The following is an 18,793-nucleotide window of genomic DNA, read 5'->3' on the forward strand; positions in this document are numbered from 1 at the left end:
TACAAAGCTCTGACTGGTAACTATCAGGCGTGTGTAGGGAATGATGACAAGCCCAATGTGACTCCAATGCTTGGCTGCCTATGGATGCAGTGAGACAGGGAGCAATGAAGTGGCGTGGCGTGTAGGGTCTTCATGTATCAGGCTGAGGAGTCTAGACCTTTTTTTCCCCTCTAAGACAGGAGATGAAGTTCTTCAGCAAGTGAGGAGAGATAACTAGACCTGTATTTTACAAAGAGACCCGACAGTGTGAGAATGGGGTAGATAGAATCTGGGAGACCAATTTGAAAAAAGTTTTTATATAATGACAAAGACCCCATAGCTTGACTAGGCAATTGGCGAGAGATTCAGTTTACTTCGCCGCGTGCTGCCAGGTGTCAGGCTTTTAGCAAGGGTTTTGGCAGGTAACATTTTCCCACTGCACAGGGCTGGACAGGTGAAAGCCAGACAGGACAGGCTTGTTGATGTAGCCTCACAGGGCCCACCATCCATTTGGGGTCAGAATGTATTTAATACTTTTCAAACTGATGCTCAAAAAAAGTAAAGGACTAAAATCAACCACTGAAACAGGAGGAAGGGAAGAATAATGAGTAAAAAACAGAAAAAGGAGAATGAGCCACAGATAGGGTGGCAACAACAGGCAAGCATGGACACCCAAGGAGGTCAGCAGGGTTCCCACCACGCCTCAGCTCAGGTGGCCTGCGGGGTCTATTCTTCCCCTAGTGGACGTGCAGCTCCAGCCAGGCCAGACTCCACGCTGTATCCACGTTACTCTCCTACCATCTGGTATTGTCTTATTGGCCCTCAAGTTCCATCTATCCAAATCCCATTGGGGGCCCAGGTCACATTTTTCTCCCCTGTGCTTCTCTTGTCAGGGGTAGTTTTATAAATGCACAATAAATCAAATCAGTTCTAACACCTTTCTTGACCTGTTTAAAATGTTGCTATTAATATACAGAACACTGTCCTTTCACACAGTTTGTAACTGACTTTACTAGTCCAAGTGGTTGCTTGGAGGGTGTGGGTGGGGAGCAGAAGTCCTTGGAATGAGCTGGAAATATTTCAGATTGAACCCTTCTTTTTATTTTATTTATTATTTTTAAATTAATTAATTTATTTTTGGCTGTGTTGGGTCTTTGTTGCTGCACGCAGGCCTTCTCTAGTTGCGGTGGGCAATGGCTACTCTTTGCTGCGGTGCGCGGGCTTCTCATTGCGGTGGCTTCTCTTGTTGCGGAGCACGGGCTCTAGGCACGTGGGCTTCAGCAGTTGTGGCTTGCGGGCTTCAGTAGTTGTGGCTCGTGGGCTCCAGAGCACAGGCTCAGTAGTTGTGGCGCATGGGCTTAGTTGCTCTGTGGCATGTGGGATCTTCCCGGACCAGGGATCGAACCCGTGTCCCCTGCATTGGCAGGCAGATTCTTAATCACTGTGCCACCAGGGAAGTCCCCGAACCCTTCTTTGTAAAAAAGAAGAGTTTAAGATATTTTCCCTTTTGTCCTATGTGGCTAAAATGAAATGAGACTGGAGGACAGGGAGGTTGAAAGGAACAAGGGCCTTCTCTGATACAGCTTTAGTGGCCTACGTGGGTTTACTCCTTGGGTAAATTACACCTCTACCTTTGACTTAGAAAACCAGCCCAAAGTGCCTGGATTCCAGGCCATCTGAAAGCTCGGTTCTAATCATTGAGAAAGAGCTTTTGAAAATAACCTGGGATTCTGGTGAAGATTAAAAAGAAGAATGTAAGGATTAGTAAGGTAAGAAACCATTCCTTTATATATTAATTTTATTTAAAGTTGCTCTAAAATTTAAAACTCACAATGAATTAAAGTTATTTAATTTCAGCTGCTTAGAGTTCTTCTGTGACACATAAAATGTAAAAAATTAGTAAGAGTTATAAATCTTAGGAGAGAAAAGAGTTTGAGCAGTTCCCCCTAAACCTTAGGTAAAGTGGGCATCTTTCTCATTAGAAACTTGTGGATTAAATGCCAACACGATATGGCAGCACCGTTAACTAAGCAATAAAGTGTAGTAAGGAAAAAAAACTGAAGAGGGCAAAGAAACAAAAAACCCAAAAAAACACAGGAGATAAGTGCCTTGAAAGGTCCAATCTACAAACCCAAAACTATGAGAGGAAAATCAGTGCAAGGTTGTATGTAACTGTATCTTTCTTCGATGTCACATAGTGACTGGCCTGACGTTAGAATAGAATGTGCTCAACAAATCTGGATGAAAGGAGTTCTGTGCTCTAGAGGCTGCATTAACAGAAGGCAGAGGGCACTCCACTCGTGACCTCTGGGGCTGCTCATGAGCTATCACACCTCCAAACCCAGGAAAACACTGACTTGACTGTCCTTGCTATTTCATCAAACCAAACTTCCTCAGTCCATCAAGTAGCCTCCAGTAATTCTCCAGTTCCCCGACAGAAATTCTAATCAAACAAGTCATTTAGTTCAGTCCAATGAATATTTATGGAGAGCCTAATTTGTGCCAGGCTCTGTGTTAGGAGCTAAGGTACAATCAGAGATAAGACATGCCCCTTGCCTTTCCAGGGCCTCATTTCACCAGTACATTCCTTTTACCTCCCTTATCATTCTTACAAATACAAGCTCTTGGCTACCTTATCTGTCCTTGCCAGAATTACTTTCTTTGCCACACACTCTAATTCGTTGTCTATTCATCACTACCACTTGTCTCAGGGCTTACCTCCTTAAGGACACTCTCTCAAATTAACTTGTCCTTAATTGATCACTCCTTCACTCTCTTTGCCGTAGTTCTATATTTTCCACTATTACTTTGGTTGCAGATTAAAAAACAAGTTCCTGGGGTTTTATAGTAATTATAAATGGATAAAGAAGATGTGGCACATATATAAAATGAAATATTACTCACCCATAAAAAGAAACGAAACTGAGTTATTTGTAGTGAGGTGGAGGGACCTAGAGTCTGTCATACAGAGTGAAGTAAGTCAGAAAGAGAAAAACAAATACCGTATGCTAACACATATATATGGAATCTAAAAAAAAAAGTTTCTGATGAACCTAGGGGCAGGACAGGAATAAAGACGCAGAGGTAGAGAATGGACTTGAGGACACGGGGAGGGGGAAGGGTAAGCTGGGACAAAGTGAGAGAGGGGCATGGACACATACACACTACCAAATGTAAAACAGCTAGCTAGTGGGAAGCGGCCGCATAGCACAGGGAGATCGGCTCGGTGCTTTGTGACCCTCTAGAGGGGTGGGATAGGGAGGAGATATGGGGATATATGTGTATGTATAGCTGATTCACTTTGTTATAAAGCAGAAACTAACACACCATTGTAAAGCAATTATACTCCAATAAAGATGTTAAAAAAATAATAATTATAATAAAGAATAAATTATAAAAGAAACAAATCATCCACAGTTGCCCCTTTAATACAACTGTTCTAATCCATGTCCACATGCACATGTGATATTGACACACCATAATACCAGGAAAGATATAGTTATTCTTCTGCTATTTTAATAATCTCTACTATTCATAACTCTACTTTTCACTGGATATACCATACACAGAAATATTACACATTTTGATAAATTTTAAACATAAAATTTTATTTGACATGCCCTTCCTGATGAGTGACTTTGCTTCTCCATTAGTTCAGATATTTGTGAGTGACTATGACTTAATACTAGAATGAGATTTAGTTCACACTATTCCTATTTAAAAATTTTTTGTAGTCTTGATAAAGCACTAAGATATCTTACACAAATAAGGCGATGGGAAAAGGAGGAGTCTTGTAATTACATCAGTTATTTTACATTCCTTTTTAGGTATATTTCCTCCCCCCCACCCGCTCAATAAAACAAATACTAAAACTACTTTTAGTATTTAGTATATATTTAGTATAAATACTAATTTTTAGACAGGTCATTATCACATGACAATTCAATTAGGTATGTTTTCCATTTTGCTAAAAGCAGAAAATTAGAAACCATCTACTTTACAAAAACAATCAGCTAGGGGGATTTCCCTGGTGGTCCAGTGGTAAAGAATCCGCCTTCCAATGCAGGGGATGCGGATTTGATCCCTGGTTAGGGAACTAAGATCCCACATGCCGCGGGGCAACTAAGCCTGCGTGCCACAACTACTGAGCTCGCGCACCTCAACTAGAGAGCCTGCGTGCTGCAAACTACAGAGCTCACGAGCCCTGGAGCCCACGCGCCACAACTAGAGAAGAGAAAACCCTCATGCCACAACTAGAGAGAAGCCTCCACGCTGCAACTAGAGGGAAGCCCGTGCTCCACAATGAACACCCAAAGCAGACAAAAAAATAAATATTAAAAAAAAACAGAAACAAAAATAGCTAAGGGTAACCCGTTAAGCAGTCATGAAAGTCATTCAACTTTTTAATTCTGAGAAAATATACCAGTAGAGGCTTTATCAATATTTATTAAGAAACTTAATTATTCTTGCTAGTCTTTAACCTACAGGTATTTTTTTTTTTTTAGTTTGCTATACTCAGCACCATTTATACTCATGTATATTCATTCATTTTATTACAGCTTTGCCATATAATCTTTTTTGAAAAAATTTTAACCTGTGTAAATGCTTTAACTATATTTCCATCAAAATCTTACAGCTATAGATTCAATTTATTCAAAATAGTCAGCCAAATCAGACTTGTTTTCAGTCCCAATTTTTCAATTCCAAGAAATGTGGTAATATGAATTAAGGAGAATTGTAACTGTGAAATAAACTGCAAAATGCATCTTGTAAGGCAGATTATAAGTGGTCAGATCACAATTAATATAAAGACCTAATAAAATTAATTTATCCATTGTTTAATAAGTGAGCAGATATAAATAAGTCTATGTTCTTCCTCCTTAATTTGGATTATAATGCAGAACTAACTTTTTAAGTTACTTATGAAACAGGAATATGATTTTAAAAAAAAACAACCCATGAAATTTCTTCAGTAAATGTACATATGTATATATACTGAACTCTGATCCTTTAGTCATTAGGAATAGTTAAGTATAATAATCACAAACAACACGATTAATCTAATAAGACATCATGATAAAATTTTTCTATATATTTAATAAGTAAGAGAGGTATACACTGCTAAAAATTAACAGATTTGTAGCCAACACATAATTTTACTTTTTAATAGGGGGCAGCAGATAGTAAAGATGTTATAAAGACTGTCACTGAAATAAATACATCATGATTTTAGGTTTTTAACAACTAATTGACCAGTGCATACCCAGTCTAAAGGAAATCACATAAAAGTTCATCCACAGGCTTTACCTGGTTCGCTGTGAAAATGTCTGTTTCAAAGAGTCAGTCTCACTAAACTATACTGCTCAAGCTGCTCAAAGGTGCTTTTCTTTTCAACTAAGACATACCCTCAGGACGAGTACTGAGAAGGCCTGAAAAGAACTGTGTTCTTAAAACAAGTGGAAAAGCCACTTGTGGCCTCCAGATGCTCTCTTTGCTTTATACGACTGGATTCCTTTTCAAGAACTACGCACCCTTTGACTAAAGTGGATATAAAAGAAGCACAGTTGCCCCACTTCACTATCATGTACAGTGTCTAAATTCAGAACAACTGAACACACACCAACACACCCAGGCTCTATGTCAAGCTTCATCTGTAACAGAAGACACGATTCAGAAGGTGAAGACTGGAAACCCAGGGGTAATGGCACCATCATTGGTCATCAAGGGAGGCTTCCTCCTTGCCTGGAACCTCAGAGAAGCATGCTCTAATAGGATATGGGATGGTGGAGAATCTGCCCTTCTTTTATGTCTTATGGAAGAAAGTTTATTTTGAATTCAAAAGTCAGTTCTCAGGCAATCATTTTTAAGTACAGTTGGTAGAACTTGAGGATCTGTAAATTAATTCCCTTACAACTATCCAGGATCAAGGAGTCCTTGAACTCTCTGCTCTTCTCTGGATGTGGCCTCCCCAGGGGGCAGTGGGCACCTCACAGAGCACAGAGAGCAGGGCCATTTGTCCAGGGTCACTTTGTCACCTGGGAGTATGGATTTCAAGTCTCCCCAAACTCTTGTTTTTGAGTTTGCAGAGAACAGTATGGTCTTTACTGAAAGAAAATCTAAATGTTGTCAGTCTGAGAAGAAAAACGCTGTGGGGTGTGGTACCTTTTAAATTTTATTTTTAAATCACTGCTGCCTCACTGATTGGACTCTGCTTACAACATGTTCCCCAGTTCTGAAAGAGCTACGATTTGCCTGCCAACAAATTCTTGATGAATGTCAAAGGTATAACTTTACTTGTGCTAATTCTATTTAAATCAGATGAGATACTAATATCAGAAGAATTTTATCAGTTTGCCTTATAATTTTAATATCAGTTCCCCATTTTTTCAAGAGAAGGTAATTTTATCTGGAGAGCTGAACGCCTCAAATCTAATTTATTAGATTATAACCTCAGACGTGTGTAGCAGTCACAGCAGGTACAAACATTTAACTGGCTCGAAAAAATTCCTGGTGGTAGGAGAGCTGATTGCCACTCACAAGTAATAAAAGACTGCTTTGGACCCAGAGAAGGTGGAGGCCTGTCTCTGTTATTTACTGTGTGGTGAGCTTCAGGAAACCACTGAGACTCTAGGATATCAATAACTCAGATATCTCACCTGAAAGAGAGGGATACAAATATTCACCTACCCTGCACAACTGTTGTGAAAACAGCGTAATGTAGGTCCAACCCCCAGGCTGAGAACATGACTGGCAGGTATTTTTCAACAGGCAGTTTTCATTACTTCACAGCTTACCAGAACCATATCCAGGTATTGGCCCTTTGGTTTGAAGGTCTGGGAGCCCCACATTTAGAGCGTTGGGGACCATGTTGTCCAGATGCGGCTTGGGCCCAACGGGATGAGACGGCGAATGTTTCATGCTGGGCTGCCTCTGCTGCTGCTGCTGCTGCTGCAGGGCGCTCACCATTCGAGCCAGCTGGAGGCGAGCAGGCGCAAGGGAAAACGGACACGTGAGAAGCCAACACCCTGAACCTCACGGGGAAAGGCGGCATTTGAGTCATGTTTGCCATCGAAGAGGTTAAGCAGAGACGCATTCCTCCCGTGGAGCACCAGGGGGACCCTTCCAGTGCCACGTACCTGCTGCTCCTGCTGCTGACGCACGGCTTGAGAAAGCTTCCTCTGGTTCTGTAACAACTGCTGCTGTTGCTGCTGCTGCAGGAGCAGCTGACACGCCTACAAAGCAGGGGAGAAAGAGAGGACGCAAGTTTCCTTAAGACAGACTTACTGGGAAAACTGAATGAATCAAGTGCCCGTAAAGGAAGCACCACCGAGTTCCCAGTCTACGGGTCACATTTACCTGCAGTTGAGCTGATATATCAACCCTTAAGCACACTCAACAGTTTGCATGAAATGAAGCAAATAAAAGCTAAAGAGAAAAAAAAAAAAAGAAAAAAAAGCAAGTAACCTTTTTAGCTATAGGAGGAAAATCTGCTACTTACCAACTGAAACTGGGGAATCTGTGGAAGCTGGCTCAGCATGGCAATTTGTTGAGGAGATAACTGGGGCCCCACATTGAAAAGACCTGGATTCAGGCCACTGTTGGGAAACTGCTTGAGCATTGAGGCAGAAACCTAGCCAAAAGAAGGAACTTTCAGAATTTATCAAAATAAAATTTTTATCTTTCCGTGAAATGAATCTTATTAGAGCTAAAGCAAGCACTGCCAATTTTTTCCTTGAAAAATATTTTTGAAAAATATTGAACGATTGGGAGAAATACACCAAAGTGTTAACAATGGTTGTCTTTGAGTGGTGAAATTACAGGAGCTTTTTAATTCTTTTTAGACTTCCAAATTTTTCTACACAAAAATTATGAATTTTACAATCTAGAAAATATCAAGAAAAAAATTAATGATAATACAACTTTTGTCTGAGAAGTTATTACTGGAAATGTGCTATAAAAACATCCACGGAACCCACTGAATCAGTGAGTGCCATGGAGAACAAACTTACTCCCTCTTCCATGAGTGCTAAATAGCATTGTGGTCAGAAGCCTAGTTCTAGAGGCAGACCATGCGGACCTGCCTTTTCTAAGGTATAGGACTCAGAGCAAGTGACTTACTAAACCTTTCTAAGCCTCACTTTCCTTATCTCCAAAACGGTTGTTTGAGGATTTTACGAGTTAGTCCGTGTCAAATGCTTAGAAATGCACTCCGTACATGTTCATATTATTTCACAGGATGGTTCTTCAGATGTCCAGACAATGATTACAGCTCCCCTGCATCTCATCTCCAGGCTACATATGATCAGTTCTCTCACCTGTATCTCATTCAATTTCTCAACGCAGAGCCCAGGACAGAAAAGCCATTTCCCAACGTTGTCTAATACTGGGTAGACCTGGCCATCACTAACTATTCTTCTAAAAGCCATGCTTTTAACAGTTCCTACAATCTCAACTATCATTAACTCCTAACTCACACATTAATCCTACTGTCAATTAAAATCTACAATATTAAAATTGTAGATGGGGCATCAGATTAAAATTACATGGGGCGTTTTACTCCCCCATGTAATTTTTGAGCAGCTGGGTTTAAAAATTTTATTATGTTTTGATCCTTAGGACTTTACATTTATCTTTATATGCATGGCACATAGCAGATGGTCGATAAACACCTATTAGATGAATGAACCTCTCATATTTTAACTTACTAACAGTCACCCCACCAAGTTATTTTCTACCTATTATTTCACTTATTCCCAGTTTGAGTTTCCCCATCTGGTGACTGACAGGAATGTTGAACTTGACAGAGCTGAAGATAAATTTAGTCAAGTGCCACTAAAAACGTCCTTCCAACCTGAAACCGGAATAGTCATTCATTTCTAATCAACACTGTTTTAGACAGCTTGTCTAATGACTTGTCAAAATAGAGGTACAACAACTTCATCGTTCCTATAATCCAAAATTTTTTTACCAATCAGTGAAGAAAACAAGTTAAGTTCAAATATGTTAGCAAACTACGATTCTCGATTCCTAGTACAGGTGCTCAGAAACCATGTTTTTGATAATCTTTTCTAGAATCTTGCTTGGAATTGGCACCAAGTTCATCAGTCTTTAAGCCACTTTCCTTGTTCTTTCAAAATTAGAAAAAAAAAAAAAATTCCCCCATTCTCCTTACTTCATCGTAGCGGAGGGGTGCTTCTTTCCCACTGCTGACCTGAGGCTCCACACAGAGGGGCATCCACCTTTATCATAACACTCTGGGCCTCTTTCCCTTACATCCTGGCAGCAAGCCCACAGGGAGGACTGCCCTATTCCAGTTACTAGGGGGTAAGTTTGGAATTCAGTATTAGGAAGCTCATATTCTCCAGTATCAGCTTTCTCGGTAGTAAAGGGGACGTTTAGGCCCCTGGAAGCCTTCCTCTTTTTGTCTTAAAAATTCAGGATTTGGGCAGGAAAGAGGGGTTGTCATTATTAAACCCTCCTCCTTGAAGACCCCAAGCATTCTTCAAAGATCACAGTCAGGGCTCTGCAATTCTTTCCACAAATTCTTTCTCTGCTGTAGGATTTAATGCATCTTAAACCCTTTCGGTTGAACACCCTTATTCTTAACAGAGAAGACAAAAGCAGTAAAAATTTTCTTTCCACTTAATCAGTCAGCATTATATGAAGAGTCCAAAGCTACGATTCCTTTCCCAGTCACCACATTGCACCAAACCAAGCTCTAAGACACTTTCTACAAGCCTCAACTTATTTTGTGTTTTAATCTCATGACTCTCACACATTCACCCTTGCTTGCATACCCTTACTTTCCATCTTTTAAAAATGACCCTATAAAACGTGAGTCATCAGAAAGCTTTCATCAGAAGGCCATGGGGTCTTCCTATGTTACCTTTCTTTAGCATCACAGTCAAAGTTAAATTCTTCAGCTTCCTAATACTTTTGAGTCATCGTCTCTGCTACATTCTCAAGAATATCTGCCTATCTTTTCTTTGACACTTTCTAGTCTAAAAACATCTAAGTTCAAGTTTCCTATACTTGGCTCACCAACTCATTTTCTTCCAAGATCTCAGGCACTTGCATTTAAACTATCAATTCTCTCATTTTGGAAAGTATTTTGATTTAAAGTAATAGTTTTCCCAGCTGCTTCCTCTCTACTCTCTACGAGATGCTGAGTGTTGCCAACCAATTAAAAAACTTGTTTGACGCTACTATATAAAAAACAGATAAACAACAAGGACCTACTTTATAGCATGGGGAACTATATTCAATATCTTGTAATAACCTATAATGGAAAAGAATCTGAAAAAGAACAGATATATATAGATATATATAACCGAACCACTTTGCTGTACACCTGAAACTAACACAACATTGTAAATCAACTATACTTTAATTAAAAAAAAAAGATAAACTGACTTAAAAAAACGAAACAAAACAAAACCCCACCTTATTTGATTTTCTATTTTAACAGACCCCTAGCAGACAGGACCTCAAAGCAGGCACACCATTACTGTGCACTTTACTGCTGCACGAGTTTTATGGCCAGCTTGAGGGACACACTTTCCACAACTCATCTCAAATAATAATTCTTCTTCATCTCTCCTTTGAGTTCACCCAAATGGCCACCAGTGTGGCTTAACTTATTGTCTCTGATATAATGGTTCTAACCTCACTGTATTAAAAGGTTTTTTTCTTTTTTTTGTTTGGTGGGGGGTGGGAGCGGTCGGGGACAGGGAAGGAGGCTACGAGTGGAGATATATCCTACGCTATCACACCATATTCTAAACCAGAGTCTTAGACCATACCTCAGTGACTCATGAAATCGTATTTCTTACCTTCACAGTGTGAATCTTAAATTCATTTGGTTTAGCAACCATACCAGGTTGAACTGTGTCCCCCACCCCCCAAATTCATGCCCAACTGTGATCTCAGAAATGTGACCTTATTCAAAAGTAGGATCTTTGTAGACATAATCAAGTTTCAGATGAGGACATAATGGATTACAGTGGTCCCTAATCCAATGACTGGTGTCCTTAGATGAAGAGAAAGTCCAGAGACACACAGGGAAGAATGCCACGTGAATGTGGACGTGGCGATGGGAGTGACGCATTTACATGTCAAGGAACACCAAGCCCTGCCAGCAGCCCCAGAAACTAGGAGAGAGGCACGGAGCAGACGCTCCTCTGGAGCCTGCAGTAGGAACCAACCCTGATGACACCTTGCTATCAGATGTCTAGCCTCCAGAACTTGTAAGAGAATAAATGTCTGTTGTTTTAAGCTACCCAGTTTGTGGTCATTCGCTGTGGCAGTTTCTAGAAAAGAAACGAATACAATAACTCTGTTTGCAGGCCTGTGCCATTTGGTATGTTAACTACTAGCCTCATGTGGCTACTGAGAAGCTGAAACATGGCTAACCTAAGTGGAGATGTGGGTTGTTTTTTTTTTTTTTGGCCGCAGCACGTGGCATGCAGGATCTTAGTTCCCCAGCCAGGGATCGAACCCATGCCCTCCTGCAGTGGAAGCGTGGAGTCCCAACCACTGGACTGCCAGGGAAGTCCCGAGATGTGTTTTAAGTGTAAAATACACACCAGATTTCAAAGACTTGGTATTAAAAAAAGGAAAGTAAAAATTTTAATATAATTTAAAAACACGGAGTAAAGGTTGAAATGATAATAATTTATATATATTGGTTTAAAGAATATATATTATTAAATTAACTTTACCAGTTTCTTTTTATCTTTTAAATGGGGCTACTAAAAACTTTAAATCCCATTATGTGGCTTGTGTTACATTTCTACTGGACAGTGCCGCTCCAGGCTGTCTGTACTGATCAGCGTGTTTCTGACTTCCTTTCCAAAGCTTTCATCTATGATTCATGGGAAATCTCCTTTGCTTATTTTCTTTCCCAACCTACTGGCCTCCAAAATAAAGAGCCATTGTCTGAACTGTCATTTCTCCTCCCTTCTTTCAGTTTTATTTTTTTTTTTAATTTAACTTATTTATTTATTTTTGGCTGCATTGGGTCTTCGTTGCTGTGCGTGGCTTCTCATTGCAGTGGCTTCTCTTGTTGCGGAGCACGGGCTCTAGGCGTGCGGGCTTCAGGAGTTGTGGCTCACAGGCTTCAGTAGTTGTGGCTCGTGGGCTCTAGAGCGCAGGCTCAGTAGTTGTGGCGCATGGGCTTAGTTGCTCTGCGGCATGCGGGATGTTCCCGGACCAGGGCTCGAACCCGAGTCCCCTGCATTGGCAGGCGGATTCTTAATCACTGTGCCACCAGGGAAGCCCTCTTTCAGTTTTTAAAAATAAATTTATTTATTTATTTATTTTTGGCTGTGTTGGGTCTTTGTTGCTATGCGTGGGCTTTCTCTAGCTGCGGCGGGCGGGGGCTACTCTTCGTTGCGGTGCGCGGGCTTCTTATTGTCATGGCTTCTCTTGTTGCAGAGCACGGGCTCTAGGGGCGCAGGAGGCTTCAGTAGTTGTGGCACGTGGGTTCAGTAGTTGTGGCTTGTGGGCTCTAGAGCTCAGGCTCAGTAGTTGTGGCGCACAGGCTTAGTTGCTCCGCGGCATGTGGGATCTTCCCCGGCCAGGGCTTGAACCTGTGTCCGCTGCATTGGCAGGCGGATTCTTAACCACTGTGCCACCAGGGAAGCCCCCTCTTTCAGTTTTAAAAGACCTACTGGACAAATCAGCTCGTCTCCTGATTACCGTTTCTCTTCAGTCTTGAGAATGTATGCTACCCCTTGCCACGAGCCCATGATCCCACCACCTTCCTTACTATTCCTACTACTCAAAACTAGCTAAAGAAACCACCATTCAAAGTAAAACATGCCCATGACCCAGCAGTACCCTAGAGAAATTCATCCGAGGAGACAAATAGAGGAATATTCACAGCAGCACTGCTCATAATAGCAAAAATCTGGAAACAACCCAAATGTCTATCGATAGTAGGGTAGAAAAGGTAAATTAAGGATGGTATATTCATATAGTAGAATACAGTATGAACCACAACTGCCTAAATCAACATGGGAAAATCTTACAAGCATTATCAAGTAAAAAAAGTCAGAGAAGGCTACACACTGTAAGATTTCATTACTTAAAGTTCAAAAAAGGGAACATGAAACATATTATTTACAGATAGACAGATACAGAAAGACCTTAAAGAAATGCTAACACAATGTATTTTTATTCTTTAATTTAAATGTCAGCATCTCATATGTTCTATAAATTGACAGTTATAAACACTATCAAGGTTGTACTTTGAGGACTTCCTATCTAGCACTGCTCAACTTCTCTCTTCTTTTTTTTAAAATTTATTTCAAAAAAAATTTTTTTTATTGGCTTGTCTATTTATTTATTTATTTTTTTGGCTGTGTTGGGTCTTCGTTTCTGTGCGAGGGCTTTCTCCAGTTGTGGCAAGTGGGGGCCACTCTTCACCGCGGTGCGCAGGCCTCTCACTATCTTGGCCTCTCTCGTTGCGGAGCACAGGCTCCAGACGCGCAGGCTCAGTAGTTGTGGCTCACGGGCCCAGTTGCTCTGCAGCACGTGGGACCCTCCCAGATCAGGGCTCGAACCCATGTCCCCTGCATCAACAGGCAGACTCCCAACCACTGCACCACCAGGGAAGCCCTCAACTTCTCCCTTCTTCAGATTCACATGTACTGTCCTCCTCCAGTGAATACAAAGGACCAGACAGATGCTTCACTGGGCTCCTGGCAAATGACTATTCATACCTGGGTTGCAGAGTAATTAAAGTGCAGGCTTGCACATTCCCATGGCAGGGAATTAATTATTCTGGCTTAAAATCCTTTCAATCTCCAGCTGGGCTGGAGAAAGTGAAGCTCTAGTTGGGAGTGAATATGGCATTTAATGAAGCGTTACAAGTGCAAAATGACAGCAATTTAAAAGCAAGACAGACTTCCCTGGTGGCGCAGTGGATAAGAATCCTCCTGCCAATGCAGGGGACATGGGTTTGATCCCTGGTCCGGGAAGATCCACATGCTGCACAGCAACTAAGCCTGTGCACCACAACTACTGAAGCCTGTGCGCCTAGAGCCCGTGCTCCACAACAGGAGAAGCCACTGCAATGAGAAGCCCGCACACCACAACGAAGAGAAGCCCCTGCTCGCCGCAACTAGAGAAAGCCTGTGAGCAGCAATGAAGACCCAATGCAGCCAAAAATAAATAAAAGTAAAAAAAAAAAGAAGTCTCTTTATTAAAAAATAAATAAAAATAAAAGCAAGACAAACACTTCTAGAATATGTTACTTTCTGAACATTTGAGTAACAGGAAGAAAAAGGCAAGGTAGAAAAAAACCATGGTATGGAACATTTGTAACAAATCTTAAAGATGAGTTTCAATATCTTCTTCCTATGTTTACATTACTGACTGTCCCTAAAAAGTGGTTAAAATGGATGTAAAATTTGGTAATATTCATCAAGAATTTTATAAATTTATTTGTTTATTTTGGGCTGCATTGGGTCTTCATTGCTGTGCACGGGCTTTTTCTAGTTGCGGCGAGTGGGGGCTACTCTTCATTGAGGTTCATGAGCTTCTCAATGCAGTGGCTTCTCTTGTGGCGGAGCACGAGCTCTAGGCACATGGGCTCAGTAGTGGTGGCACACGGGCTTAGTTGCTCCGCGGCATGTGGGATCTTCCCGGACCAGTACTCGAACTCGTGTCCCCTGCATTGGCAGGCTGATTCTCAATCACTGTACCACCAGGGAAGTCACTCGTTAAGAATTTTAAATGTTCAGGGATTTCCCTGGTGGTGCAGTGGTTAAGAATCACCTGCCAATGCAGGGCACACAGATTTGAGCCCTGGTCCAGGAAGATCCCACATGCCGCGGAGCAACTAAGCCTGTGCACCACAACTACTGAGCCTGCGCTCTAGAGCCCGCGAGCCACAACTAATGATCCTGTGTGCCACAACTACTGAGCCTGTGTGCCACAACTACTGAAGCCTGCGTGCCTAGAGCCCGTGCTCCGCAACAAGAGAAGCCACCGCAATGAGAAGCCCATGCATGGCAACAAAGAGTAGCCCCCGCTCACCGCAACTAGAGAAAGTCCACGCACAGCAACAAAAACCCAACGCAGCCAATAAATAAATTTATAAAAATAAAATAAAAGAAGGTCTGGGGAATGTATTTAAAAAAGAAAAAAAAAGAATTTTAAATGTTCATGTGCTTTGACCCAGAAATTTCATTCTGGGCAACTAAATTTAGAAATAATGTGGGCAAAGATCTATGTATAAAGGATTTCTCTACAGCGTTACTTATGACAGTGAAAAATTAGAAACAATATCCAATAATTGGGAAAGGGAAATCACATCAAGTCTACCTGATGGAACATTTTGCTTTGTTCATTAAGAATGATCAACTTGAAGACTATATTAGTAACCAGAAAATGTTATGACCCAATGTTAATGAAAATAGCAGGCTGCTGTGACCATGAATGCAGTTATGTGAAAAGCATGCCTGTATACGAACAAAGTCTGGATAGGGGATTACGTAAAAATAATTCTTGTCGTTGCGTCCAGTGGGATGGGAGGGTAGTTTTGGGAAGAATTTTTTTCTGGGACTTCCCTGGTGGTCCAGCGATTAAGACTCCGTGCTCCCAGTGCAGGGGGTCTGGGTTCAATCCCTGGTGGGGGAGATAGATCCTGCATGCATGCCGCAACTAAAAGCTCACATATGCAACAAAGATCCCGCATGCTGCAACTAAAGACCCGGCACAGCCAAATAAAAATAAATAAATAAATTTTTTCAAAAGAAAGAATTTTTATGTTAACCATGTTTTGCTAAATAAACACACTTCAAAAATGTAGGAGAACGCAAGTACTTTTCCTTTCCAAGTAGAGCAGATACTTTGGTCATAAAGAGATTTGGAGACCCTAAGTCTCTCAGACTAAGTTCACTGTGCTTTCCTAACAATTCCACTTTCTAGATCATTCTGAAATGCATCCTCCTGTGACTTGACATATACTTACTGAACTTAAAATACATGCCCTGCACAGTTGTCAATGTTCAGGATGCAGCAACCCACAGAGCAGCCACAGATCCTGCCGCTGTGAAGCTTATTACCCTCCTGGGGGTGGGGTGGGGGTGAGTAACGGTGGTGGTGGTGTACTATACACAGCCTGGGACAGCCTCCCTATAAGGTGGGACTGAAGCAGAGCTCTGAAGGAAATAAAGACGGAGCCATGTGCCAATCTGGGAGAAGAGCATTCTGGGAGTATGTTCCGTGTACTGGGGCCAGCTGGCTGGAGAGGTCTGGACGAACAGGAGAGCGGCAAGTGTGGGGGGCAGGGAGGTCACCAAGAGCCCCAAAGACCACAGTGAAGAGCTGGCTTTGTATTCTCAGTGAGAGAGGGAGCCAGGAGAGGGGTCCCGGTAAAGCAGTAACATGATTTACCTTCACTTTCTGTGATGACAGAAATGTCCCACATCTGCACTGTCCATACGGTAGGCGCTAATCTGGTGTGGCTATTTAAATTCATTGAAACCAAAATTCAGTTCTTCCATTCCACGAGTCACATTTCAAGTGCTCATGCGGCTAATGGCTACACTGGACAGTGCGGTCTTAGAGGATCGGTGTGAACTCGGGGCAGAAAACAAGACTCGAGGGAGCAAGTATGGGATGAAGCGGGGGGACCAGTCAGGAGACCATGGTCACAGTAGGAAATGGTCAGACGCTGGATGAAGTTTTGAAGGGAGGATTTGTTGCTGGATTGGTTGTGCGCTGTGAGAACTCACAACCAGCTCTGGCCTGAGCACCTGCAGGATGAGACTGCCAGGTGCTTGGAGGAAGAGGATGTTTTGAGGGGAGAGTGGGATGAAGCAGGAAGTTCTGTTTTGGGCGTGTTCACTTCAGATGCCTATAAGGCATCCTACTAAAGATGGCCAGAAGTCTTTGGGGTTCAGAAGAGAGACCTGGGGTGAAGTCACAGTTTTGGAACTGTCAGTATTTTAAAGTCATTCCACTGGGTGAGATCACCTAAAAGTGGATGTAAGTGGTGAGAAGAGGTTCAGATATTGAGGCTGGGGTATTCTGATGTTTAAACACTGGGGAAGTGAGGAAGAACTTGTAAAGCAGAAAGACAAAGAAAGGCAGGTGGAGAAGAAGGTGTCTGAAAGCCAAATGAATTATTTCAAAAAGGAGGGAGTGATCCACTGTGTCAAATGCTGATACATGAGTAAAAACTGGGGAACAGATCACTGTATTCTACAACACAAAGATCACCAGTGACCTTCACAAGGAGGTCTTAATTCCCACTGCCACTATCTTTTTTTAACTTTCATGCTGTGTTTCATTCATTCATTCATTTATTTGCGACAGGTCTTAGTTGTGGCTTGTGGGCTCCTTAGTTGTGGCATGTGAACTCTTAGTTGCAGTATGCATGTGGGATCTAGTTCCCTGACCAGGGATCGAACCCGGGCCCCCTGCATTGGAAGTATGGAGTCTTAACCACTGTGCCACCAGGGAAGTCCCCCTGACTGCTACTATCTTATCTGGACTCCTGCACTAGCTTCATAACTGATCTCCTTTGCTCTAGTGATTCTGTCATTCAAACATGTCGTCTATATCATGGTGTTATTTTTCCAAAACTTAAATTTTCCTATACTGCCACTCAGTTGAGAAATCTTGCCTAACACTATATTATCTTTAGCAGGAGCAGCCAGACTCTAGGGAGCATGTAAAAATCCCCTGGGGGTGGTGAGGCCCCAACACCCAAGACTCTGTGTCTCAGTAGATTGAGGAAGACCCAGAAACTGTGTTTTTAAGTAGCGGCCAAGATAATGTTACAGACCATGGTGACCAAAGGACAAAGTCCAAACTACTTAGCAAGGCAAACAAAACCGTTCCAAATCTGGTCCCAAACTTCCTGACTATCTTCTTCCTATTCCATTCTAGACAGCATACCTACACTTCCACAAGCTCAAACTAACTACTCACACTAACCGCATTTCCCCAAACGTGCCGTGTCCTTCCAGATATTACTGCCCCCTGCACAAGCTGCTCCTGCCTCCTGGAAGGCACCTTTCATCTGGCTGTGCCCAGCGAACTCTGACTCGTTCTTCAAGACCCAGCTTAAATGTCACTGGTAGTGTGAGGTCCCACCCTGCTCCCCAAACTCTGTTAAGCTTTTCCATGCAGCACGCTATCTACCGACTACTCTGCCATCACCGCCACAACTCCAGGAGGCAGCGATGGGAGAGGCAGTGTTTTCTTCAACCATGCACTGCCAACACACAACCTGCAACACTGCAGACGTTCGATAACCATCGACGGCTGTTGGCCTGATGGCAAGGCATGTTGGCAAGTGCTCCAAAAGGCAAGACACTGCCACTGTAAAGGGCTGGGGAAGTCAGGAACAGCTCTGTCTACCTGGGACTTGAAGGATGAGTGGAACTCAAGAGAAAGGGAAGGGGAAGAAGAGAGACCTAAGAGGACTCCAGACAGGACCGTGAAGATGGGGGCAGGGGCACGATCAACATTCCTTCCTCTACCAAGATGGACAGACTCAACGTCCAAAGCAGGATTTGAAATCTATAGATTATGGTTTCAAATAAACATTTTAAGCTTCTGTCTTACAAGATGTATCAAAAAACAAAGAACAAAACCTGACCCTTCACAACCTGTTGGCTGGATCTAATAAGTATCCCACCCCCTCTTTTACGATGGGACAGACTCAAAGCTCTTGATCTTGATTCACACACTGAATCTTTACTTGGGCTTATCAGCTTTTACTTTGCCCCTCAGACCTGTTTCCCACAAAGGTGTATGAGAGGCAGCATGTGGTAGACTGGTACAAATCTCTCAC

At 42.3% G+C, this 18,793-nt stretch overlaps 1 protein-coding gene across 4 annotated transcripts in view; it reads right to left on the reverse strand.

Annotated features, from left to right (window-relative positions):
• TNRC6B (trinucleotide repeat containing adaptor 6B) overlaps positions 1-18,793 on the reverse strand; it is a 240,809-nt gene that overhangs the window by 13,959 nt on the left and 208,057 nt on the right. For all 4 annotated transcript variants that reach the window (XM_060166367.1, XM_060166368.1, XM_060166365.1 and 1 more), the window contains 3 exons: positions 7,478-7,609; positions 7,116-7,211; positions 6,774-6,954 (listed from right to left, as the gene is read on the reverse strand). In XM_060166367.1, coding sequence (XP_060022350.1) covers positions 6,774-6,954; positions 7,116-7,211; positions 7,478-7,609 — 409 coding nt within the window. The remainder of the gene's footprint in view (positions 1-6,773; positions 6,955-7,115; positions 7,212-7,477; positions 7,610-18,793) is intronic.

This window comes from Lagenorhynchus albirostris, chromosome 11 (assembly GCF_949774975.1).
Source record: "Lagenorhynchus albirostris chromosome 11, mLagAlb1.1, whole genome shotgun sequence".
Lineage (NCBI taxonomy): Eukaryota > Metazoa > Chordata > Mammalia > Artiodactyla > Delphinidae > Lagenorhynchus > Lagenorhynchus albirostris.